At 40.2% G+C, this 10,610-nt stretch overlaps 1 protein-coding gene across 2 annotated transcripts in view; it reads left to right on the top strand.

The window, feature by feature from the left end:
- ADGRE3 (adhesion G protein-coupled receptor E3) overlaps positions 1–10,610 on the top strand; it is an 86,516-nt gene extending 75,906 nt beyond the window's left edge. For both annotated transcript variants that reach the window (XM_080673926.1, XM_080673927.1), the window contains exons 15-16: positions 9,598–9,693; positions 10,389–10,610. In XM_080673926.1, the coding sequence (XP_080530052.1) occupies positions 9,598–9,693; positions 10,389–10,397 (105 nt within the window). In that variant the 3' untranslated portion in view covers positions 10,398–10,610. The remainder of the gene's footprint in view (positions 1–9,597; positions 9,694–10,388) is intronic.

Raw genomic sequence — 10,610 nt, forward strand, 5'->3', positions numbered from 1 at the left:
AGACACATAGTCCAAGCATCCCTCAGATTTTGAGATTGTTACTGCAGCAAAATATGTCCTGACTGACACAATTTCTTTACTGTTACTAGTTCTATCCTCCTCCTCCTCTTCCTCTTTCTTCTTCCCCCTCTTCCTCCTCCTCTTTCTTCTTCTTTTTCTTCTTCTTCTTCTTCTTCTTCTTCTTCTTCTTCTTCTTCTTCTTCTTCTTCTTTTCTCTCTCTCTCTCTCTCTCTCTCTCTCTCTCTCTCTCTCTCTCTCTCTCTCTCCTTCCTCTTCCTCCCCTTCTCTCCATCCATCTTTCTTTCTCTCCCTCCTTCCTTACCTGTCTCCCTTCCTCCTTTCTTTCCTCAGTCTGCATTCAGGTGCCCAAAAAAACAAACTAGGAAAGGAAGAACATCTTCTCAGTGGATGAATGAGAGGAAGAAACTGAGCTGACCAGGCCAACACTTCCTGGAGAGCAAAGGACCAGCATAGGCTTGAAACATTCAAATGTTAATTTTTGTCCGAGCACAAAAATATTTTAGGACTGGAAGGATATTCAAAATATATTAAAGGGGGGGGAAAAGCAAATTTCAAAACATTGCTCCAGAAAGGTTGCATTTTGTTTATATAATGTATATAAGCACTTATTATTTATGTTGTTATGCATTTGTTTATGTGTGGTTATGGGTGTACATGGCAAAGTACAGTGGTTCTCAAACAACCCCCCAAGGGGGATATTTAGCAATATCTAGGGACATCTTTGATTGTCACACCCTGGGGGTGGGGGGGAGTGCTACTGGTATCTATTGGGTAGAGGCCAAAGATGTTGTTAAACATCCTACAGTGCATAGGATGACCCCCACCACAAAGGATGATCCAACCCAAAATGTCAATAGTGCCAAGACTGGAAGCCTTGGTGTAGCAGATACTGTTCATGGCCCCCTCATATCCCTTTGCCATTCATCTCTATGTGCCTCAGGTTGCTTATTAAAAACATCTGTGACTCTATGCCTATGAGCTTCTTACTGCCCACAGGACATGCCTGGCCTATGCATAGGACAAACTGGTGGACAAATGACCCAGATTCCTTGTCCCTGAGGTGGGATGACTCTGAAGTGTTTCCTATGCTAACTCTCAGAGCTCCCCAATGGGACTGAACCCCAATTGTCCACAGCGGAAAGGATTGGGTACTTTCTTTTTTAATATATTTTTATTTATTTCAGAGAGGAAGGGAGAGATAGAAACATCAATGATGATAAGGAATCATTGATTGGCTGCCTCCTGCACATTGGACTAAGCCCGCAACCCAGGCGTGTGCCCTTGACCAGAATCGAACCTGGGACCCTTCTGTCCACAGGCCGATGCTCTATCCACTGAGCCAAACCAACTAGGGAAGGATTGGGTACTTTTTACTGACTGCCTTCCCTGCCCTATCTCACTTCCTCACTGATTTACTAGTGTTTTCCTGAGAACTCCCCTCAAATGAACTCTTTACACTTGAACCCTGCTTTGGGGTCTCCTTCAAGGGACTCCAAACCAAGACACATGGAAGAATATCACCAAAACATCAGTTGTCTTTCACTAGATTAAGGAATTATGTGTGACTTCTATTGTTTTCCTCTGCATAGCATATTTTGTAAGTCTCCACAACCAAGATGTATCCCATAATGAAAAATATTATTATGGTAAAATATATATAACATAAAATTTATCATTTTAACCATGTTTAAGTGTACAGGTCAGTGACATTAAGTACATTCACATTGTGTGCAACCATCACCTCCCATTCCTCTCTAGAACTTTTTTATCATCCCAAAATGAAACCCCATACCCATTAACAATAACACCTCATTCTCCCCTGCAAAGCCCCTGGCAACCACCATTCTACTTTCTGTCTCAATTAATTTGACTATTATAAGGATCTCATATATGTTGAATCATAGTGTATTGGTCCTTTGGTGATTGGCTTATTTTACTCAGCATAATGTCTTCAGGGTTCATCCACATTGTAGCATGTGTCCAAGTTTTATTCGTTTTTAAGGCTGTGTAACATTTTATTGTGTATATAAACCACATTTTGCAGGAAAAGTGTTTTTTTTTCATAATGTCACTTTCCTCTTCCCAACTCTGCCTTTTGTCTTCTCCAATGTTAACAAAAACCATCCTGGTATTTCTTTTTTTTTTTTTTTTTTTTTTTCAAATTTTTATTAAGGTATTATATGTGTACATATCTTACCATTGCCCCCCACCCCCACCCCACTCCCATACATGCCCTCACCCCCCAATGTTTTGCATCCGTTGGTTAATCTTATATACATGCATATAAGTCCTTCAGTTGATCTCTTATTTCCCCCACCTCTCCCTAACCTTACCACTGTAATTTGACAGTCTGTTTGATGCTTTACTGCCTCTGTAACTATCATTTTGTTCATCAGTTTATAATGTTTTTCATTATCCCCAAATGAGTGGGATCATGTGGTATTTTTCTTTCATTGACTGGCTTATTTCACTTAGCATAATGTTCTCTAATTCCATCCAAGTGCCTACAAATGGTAGTAATTCCTTCTTTTTTACGGCAGCATAGTATTCCATTGTGTAGATGTACCATAGTTTTCTGATCCAGTCATCTGCTGATGGGCATTTAGGCTGTTTCCAAATCTTAGCTATTGTAAATTGTGCTGCTATGAACATAGGGGTGCATATATCCTTTCTGATTGGTGTTTCTGGTTTCTTAGGATATATTCCTAGGAGTGGGATTACTGGGTCAAATGGGAGTTCCATTTTCAGTTTTTTGAGGAAACTCCATACTGTTCTCCACAGTGGCTGCACCAGTCTGCATTCCCACCAGCAGTGCACGAGGGTTCCTTTTTCTCCGCATCCTCGCCAACACTTGTCGTTTGTTGATTTGTTGATGATAGCCATTCTGACAGGTGTGAGATGGTATCGCATTGTTGTTTTGATTTGCATCTCTCGGATAATTAGTGACTTTGAGCATGTTTTCATGTGTCTCTTGGCCTTCCTTCTGTCTTCTTTCGAAAAGCTTCTATTTAGGTCCGTTGCCCATTTTTTTATTGGATCATTTATCTTCCTTTTATTAAGTTGTATAAGCTGCCTGTAGATGTTGGAAATTAAACCTTTATCAGTGATACCATTTGCAAATATGTTCTCCCATACAGTGGGGTTTCTTGTTGTTTTGTTGATGGTTTCTTTTGCTGTGCAAAAGCTTTTTATTTTGATGTAGTCCCATTTGTTTATTTTCTGTTTGGCTTCCATTGCCCTAGGGGCAGTATCACTGAAAAAGTTCTTTTGGCATATGTCTGAGATTTTGCTGCCTGTGGATTCCTCTAGTATTTTTATGGTTTCCCGTCTTATATTTAAGTCCTGTACCCATTTTGAGTTTATTTTTGTGTATGGTGTAAGTTGGTGATCTAGTTTCATTTTTTTGCATGTATCTGTCCAATTTTCCCAACACCATTTATTAAAGAGACTGTCTTGACTCCATTGTATGCTCATGCCTCCTTTGTCAAATATTAAATGTGCATATTGGTTTGGGTCGATATCTGGATTCTCTATTCTGTTCCATTGATCTATATGTCTGTTCTTGTGCCAGTACCAGGCTGTTTTGATGACAGTGGCTTTGTAATACAGCTTGAAATCTGGTATTGAGATCCCTCCTACTTTATTCTTCTTTCTCAGGATTGCTGTGGCTATTCGGGGTCTTTTTTTATTCCAGATGAATTTTTGGAGAGTTCTTTCTAGGTCTGTGAAATACGCCGTTGGTATTTTAATGGGGAGTGCATTGAATCTATAGATTGCTTTGGGTAGTATGGACATTTTAATGATGTTGATTCTACCAATCCATGAACATGGTATGTTCTTCCATCTGTTTACATCTTCCTCTATCTCTTTTTTCAGTGTCCTGTAGTTTTCCGCATATAGGTCTTTTACCTCCTTGGTTAGGTTTATTCCTAAGTATCTTAATTTTTTTGGTGCGATGGAAAATGGGATTGCTTTTTTAGTCTCTCTTTCTGTAAGTTCATTGTTGGTGTATAGAAATGCCATAGATTTCTTGGTGTTAATTTTGTATCCTGCTACATTGCCGAATTCATTTATTAAGTCTGTTAGTTTTTTGATGGAGTCTTTCGGGTTTTTTATGTACAATATCATGTCATCTGCAAATAAGGACAGCTTTACTTCTTCTTTTCCAATTTGGATGCCTTTTATTTCTTCTTCTTGTCTAATTGCAATGGCTAATACTTCCAGTACTATGTCAAACAGGAGTGGTGAGAGTGGGCATCCCTGTCTTGTTCCTGTTCTTAGGGGAAATGGTTTTAGTTTTTTCCCATTGAGTATGATGTTAGCTGTGGGTTTATCATATATAGCTTTTATGATGTTGAGGTATGATCCTTCTATTCCCACCTTGTTGAGAGTTTTTATCAAGAAAGGGTGTTGGATTTTGTCAAATGCTTTTTCTGCATCAATTGATATGACTATGTGATTTTTATCTCTCAATTTGTTTATGTGATGTATCACATTTATTGATTTGCGGATATTGAACCATCCTTGCATTCCTGGGATAAATCCTACTTGGTCATGGTGTATGATCTTTCTGATGTACTGCTGGATCCTATTTGCTAGAATTTTATTGAGGATTTTGGCATCTACATTCATGAGGGATATTGGCCTGTAATTCTCCTTCATTGTGTTGTCTTTATCTGGTTTTGGTATTAGGGTGATGCTGGCTTCATAGAAGGAGCTGGGAAGTGTTCCTTCCTCTTGAATTTTTTGGAATAGTCTGAGGAGGATAGGTTTTAGTTCTTCCTTGAATGTTTGGTAGAACTCTCCTGTGAAGCCGTCTGGCCCCGGGCTTTTGTTTGCCGGAAGCTCTTTGATGACTGCTTCAATTTCTTCCATAGTTACTGGCATGTTGAGCTGTTTAGATTCTTCCTGATTGAGTTTTGGAAGGTTATATTTTTCTAGGAATATGTCCATTTCCTCCAGGTTGTCCAGTTTGTTGGAATAGAGTTGTTCGTAGTATTTTTTAACGATCCTTTGTATTTCGGCGGGATCTGTTGTTATTTCACCTCTTTCATTTCTGATCTTGTTTATTTGGGTCCTCTCCCTTTGCTTCTTGGTGAGCCTGGCTAGAGGTTCATCAATCTTGTTTATCCTTTCGAAGAACCAGCTCTTGGTTTTGTTGATCTTTTGTATTGTTTCTTTGGTCTCTATGTCGTTTATCTGTGCTCTGATCTTTATTATTTCCTTCCTTCTGCTTACACTGGGCTTTTCTTGTTGCTCTTTTTCTAACTCTTTGAGTTGTGGGTTAGGTAATTTATTAACCCTGTTTCTTGTTTTTTGCAGTAGGCTTGTAGAGCTATGAACTTCCCTCTCAAGACTGCTTTCGCTGTGTCCCATAGATTTTGGATTGTAGTGTTTTCACTGTCATTTGTTGTCATGATGTTTTTTATTTCTTCTTTGATCTCTCTGGTAACCCAGTCATGGTTTAATAGCATGCTGTTTAGTCTCCATGTGTTTGATTTCTTTGGGTTGTTTTTATTGTAGTTGATTTCCAGTTTTATGCCACTGTGGTCTGAGAAGATGCTTGATATGATTTCTATCTTCTTGAATTTAAAGAGACTTTGCCTATGTCCCAACATATGGTCTATCTTTGAAAATGACCCATGTGCGCTTGAGAAGAATGTATATTCTGTGGCTTTGGGGTGAAATGTTCTGAAGATGTCAATTAATTCCATCTGGTCTAGTGAGTCATTTAGGATTGATGTTTCTTTGCTGATGTTTTGTTTAGAGGATTTGTCCAATGGTGATAGTGGGGTATTAAAGTCTCCTACTATGAAGCCGAAACCGGTTTGGCTCAGTGGATAAGAGCATCGGCCTGCGGACTGAATGGTCCCGGGTTCGATTCCGGTCAAGGGCATGTACCTTGGTTGCGGGCACATCCCCAGTGGGAGGTGTGCAGGAGGCAGCTGATCGATGTTTCTCTCTCATCGATGTTTCTAGCTCTCTATCCCTCTCCCTTCCTCTCTGTAAAATATCAATAAAATATATATTTAAAAAATAAATAAATAAAAAAAAAATAAAGTCTCCTACTATGATTGTATTGCTGTCAATGTCTCCCTTGATATCCTCCAGGAGTTTTTTTATGTATTTGGGTGCTCCTGTATTGGGTGCATATATGTTTACCAGAGTTATTTCTTCTTGTTGGATTGCTCCCTTTAGTATTATGAAATGGCCTTCCTTATCTCTTGTTATGTCCTTCAGTTTGAGATCTAATTTGTCAGAAATAAGTATTGCTACCCCAGCTTTTTTTTCAGTTCCATTTGCCTGGAAAACCTTTTTCCATCCCTTCACCCTCAGTCTGTGTGCGTCTTTTTTTCTGAGGTGGGTTTCTTGTAGACAGCAGATATATGGGTCGTGTTTTCTTATCCAATCTGTTACCCTATGTCTTTTGATTGGGGCATTTAATCCATTTACATTTAAAGTTATTATTGATAGGTACTTATTTGTCGCCATTCCTATTCTTTACCCCTGTGTTACTTCTTCGCTTCCTGTTTCTTTCTTTCTTTCTTTTTTTTTTTTTACAGTAGACCCTTTAGCATTTCTTGCATTGCTGGTTTGGTGGTAATAAATTCCCTTAGTCCTTTTTTGTCTGTGAAGCTCCTGATTTCACCTTCAATTTTGATTGACAGCCTTGCTGGGTACAGTATTCTTGGATTCAGCCCCTTTCTTTGCATGACTTTGTATATTTCATTCCATTCTCTTCTGGCCTGATGAGTTTCTGTTGAGAAATCAGTTGCTAGTCTGATGGGGGTTCCTTTGTATGTAACTTTCTGTCTCTCTCTTGCTGCTTTTAAGATTCTTACTTTGTCGTTGGTGTTTGCCAATTTAATTATAATGTGCCTTGGCGTCGGTCTTTTGGGGTTCATTTTGCTTGGGACTCTGTGAGCTTCTTGGATTTGTGTGGGTTTTTTCTTCCCTATATCTGGGAAATTTTCTGTCATTATTTCTTCAAAGAGGTTTTCTATTCCTTGCTCAGCTTCCTTTCCTTCTGGAACCCCTATTATGCGGATGTTGTTTTGTTTCGTGTTGTCCCAAAGTTCCCTTAGACTCTCCTCCTGCCTTTTAATTTTTTTTTCTAGAAGTTGCTTTTCTTGGGTATTTTTTTCCATCTTGTCTTCTAGCTCACTGATGCGGTCCTCTGCTTCTTCTAGTCTACTCTTGATGCTTTCTATTGAGTTCTTTACAGCAGCGATGTCATTTTTCATTTCTTCTTGGTTCTTCTTCATTTCCTCTTGGTTCTTGCTCATATTGTCGAATTTGTCTTCCATTCTTTTCAGCCACCTTATGACCATTTCTCTGAATTCTTTTTCTGGAAGGTTGCTTGCCTCCATTTCGTTTACTTCCTTTTCTGGTGATGCCTGCTTTTCTTTCATATGTGGGCTGCTTCTTTGTCTCCCCATGGTCTCTCTTCTCTGGGTGTCTGGTTATGTAGTTCTCTCTCTCCTGGGTTGATTTAAAGGCACAAAATACAGCACTACCAGGTACAACTCACAAGGCACTGAACAGGAATGTATTCACGATATTAATAACCTCCAATAAAGGTGACCACCAGAGAAAGGCAAATTAGGTGATAGGAGAGAAAGAAGAAGAGGAAAAAAGAAAGAAAGAAAGAAGAAAAGAAAAAAGGAGTGTGAAAATGAAATTGGGAAAAGGGAAAGTAAAGAGAAAAAAAAAAGTAAGAGAGACAAGAAAGTGACTAAGAGAGAAAGGGGAACAGACTATATATATTGGGGATAAAACTCCAATAGAACAATCACTAATCCCAGCAAATGCCAGCAACAAGTGCCTGGGGATTAGTACAAACTACAACACCAACTAATATGGAGTGAGGCAAGGGAAAGCTGAAGCACAAAACAAACAAAAAAATAAACAAAAGAAGAATAAGCAAAACAATCTCACAAAAAAAGCATAAAAATTGGATATAATCTACATTCAAGCAAACAACAACAAAAGGACAGAGAGAAGGACAAGTTTATGGATAGCTCAGACAGTGAAGGGAGAGGTGTATGTGGACTTGGAGCAGGGGATTGGAGATTAGATATGTAAGTAGGGTGAAATTTTAACAAGGGGTAAACAGAAAGAATAGGGAAAATCTAAAGCAGTAAAAGGGTAAGACAAACAGGACACTGAAAAGGGGGAGGTTAGGAAGAGAGTGATGGCCTAAAGGTAGAGTTGAGATAGAGTAAAACGATGCTAAAGGAAAGATAAAAAATAGAATGTAGAACCCTAATCCCAAAATAAAATGAAGAGAAAATAAAATGACACTTTAAAAAAAAAAAAAAAGATAAAATAGCAGTAGTGATAATACGGATTGAAAATAAAAATGTAATCATTAAAAAGGTAAAATCAAGTGATGAAAAAAGAAAAAAAAGTTTCTTGATTAAAAGATGCAAAAAATGAAAATAAAAAAAAATAATAAAAAAATAAAAGGTAAAAATAAAATGTGAAGTAGTGAAGGTCATTCACTTCCTCTGTTTTTCTGTTTGGCACGCCTGTTTCTCAGTCCAGACAGTATTGCAGTTCCCTGCGATCCACTGCTCTTCGGTGTTGTAAGCCAGTCCTGATTTTAAGCAGGCGGTGTGTCTTAATTTCTCGTATTCCTTTATTTTTGATTACACAAGAGTCAATTTGTGATTCAGCCCCTGGGTGGCAGTGTTTCTGGATTGACTTCCGGGTCTCTCTATGGCCTCTCTAGGCAGTGTTAGAGCCTTCTTTCCCTGTGGCACTCGCCACCGGCCTGTGGGAGTGGGCTGCCTCAGAGCTGACTCTCTGATGGTCACTCCCCGCTCCGATCCCCAGGTTCCAGAAAAACAACCTTCCCCTGCAGTCTCCCAGGGTGTCCCCAACTGGGTGATCCTATGTATTGGGCTTAGTAATCAGAAGCAAGGATTTGAAGAGGAAAAAGCCCAAGTGTGCGAACTCCAGGACTGCGAGTAAGCCCAGGCACCCAGGGAGCGCACGGGCTGCGCGTAAGTCTGGACTGCCTGAAATTCTTAGGGTGTCCCTGCACTTCAGATCAAAATGGGTTGCTTTTTAGAGTGCCCTTCTCTTAGCAGCTCTGAGGACCCCTTTCCACAATCACAGATCACGCCAGCCCCTACAGCCACGGATTTTTCTAGGCACAGACTTCCCTGGTCCTCCAGCTCCCGCAAAACGCGCGTTCCTCTCTCCCGCCGGGACCAGAGACCTCACCTTATCCCAGGCGAAATCTGACCTTTCCGTGGTGGAGTGTAGAGCTCCTCTGAACCCGTGTGCTTGCGCCAGTTGGGGAGCGTTGTTCTGGGGCTCGCAGCTGTTCCTGGGGTGCCGCAGTTGTGGATTCTCAGGCTTCAGATAAGCTCCACTTTCCAGATCAAGATGGCGCAGACTCCGCGTCCAAGCCCGCAGCTCCGGGAGGGGACCCAGCCGCAGTTGGTGCTGCCAGGTCAGGGGAACCCCGTTCAGCAGTCCCCCACCTCCTTCTGGAATTCAGCTGTCTCCCAACCAGCCAACAAACACTCCTTGTGCGACCCTCCATCCTGGTATTTCTTGTTACAGGTTCGAAAGTGGTTTGGAAACATCATGAAACCTAAATCTGCGTCTGAGACTTATACACTTTCCAGCAGGCTTGGCCCTGACTCAAAACACAATGCGGTAAGAAGACTTGTGACTTATTCTAATGTTTCACCCCTTGACACTCCAAACTTCCTCTTCTTGTTTTAATATGAGCTCCCCTTCCTGCAAGGTATGGGGAAGAGGTACATTTTCTGATGATCTGATTAGCATTCCTCATTCTCACTATATTGTTTCTAGTGACCTTGCTCACTAATAGTGCTTAAGCTGGCTTTGGTATCTTTTTTTTTTAATATATTTTTATTGATTTCAGAGAGAAAGAAAAAAAAAGAGAAATAAAGAGAGAGAGAGAGAGAGAGAGAGAGAGAGAGAAACATCAATGATGAGAGAGAATCCTAGATTGGCTGCCTCCTGCACGCACCACACTAGGGATGGCACCTGAAACCTGAGCATGTGCCCTGATCTGGAATCGAATCAGTGGCCTCCTGGTTCATAGGTCGATGCTCAACCACTGAGCCACACTGGCTCAGCTCATCTTAGACTTTTTAGAAGTCCTCCAACTATAAACTAAGGCTGCACCTGTCTAAAGGATTCTAAAATACTAGGAGATCATGCCGTCCTTGCCTACTGGATGGAACTCTCTGGTTTTAACCCACTCCTACTCTTCCTTTCTGCTTTCTTGTTGTTTGTTTGTCTGTTTTGTTTTGTTTTGTTTTGTTTTATCCTTACCTCTACCTTTAATCTAAACATCTTTTGTGTGGGGAATATCTCTTCAGGACAAGTGAAGAGAAAATATTAAAACTAGAACTTTCAACTTCACATGGAAAGTCATATCCATGGATCTGGTTGGCATCATGAAGAATGAAGCTGATGACAAAAGGAATCATTATACACAACATCCCTGGAGAAGAAATGTTTAACCTGTACTTCCCGAAGTGTTTGTTCTGCATAATGGGCTCTCAATAAATGAGTATTGAATTGGTTTTCTCTTATCAACC

Source organism: Plecotus auritus (assembly GCF_963455305.1).
Source record: "Plecotus auritus genome assembly, chromosome: 6".
In the NCBI taxonomy this organism is placed as follows: domain Eukaryota; kingdom Metazoa; phylum Chordata; class Mammalia; order Chiroptera; family Vespertilionidae; genus Plecotus; species Plecotus auritus.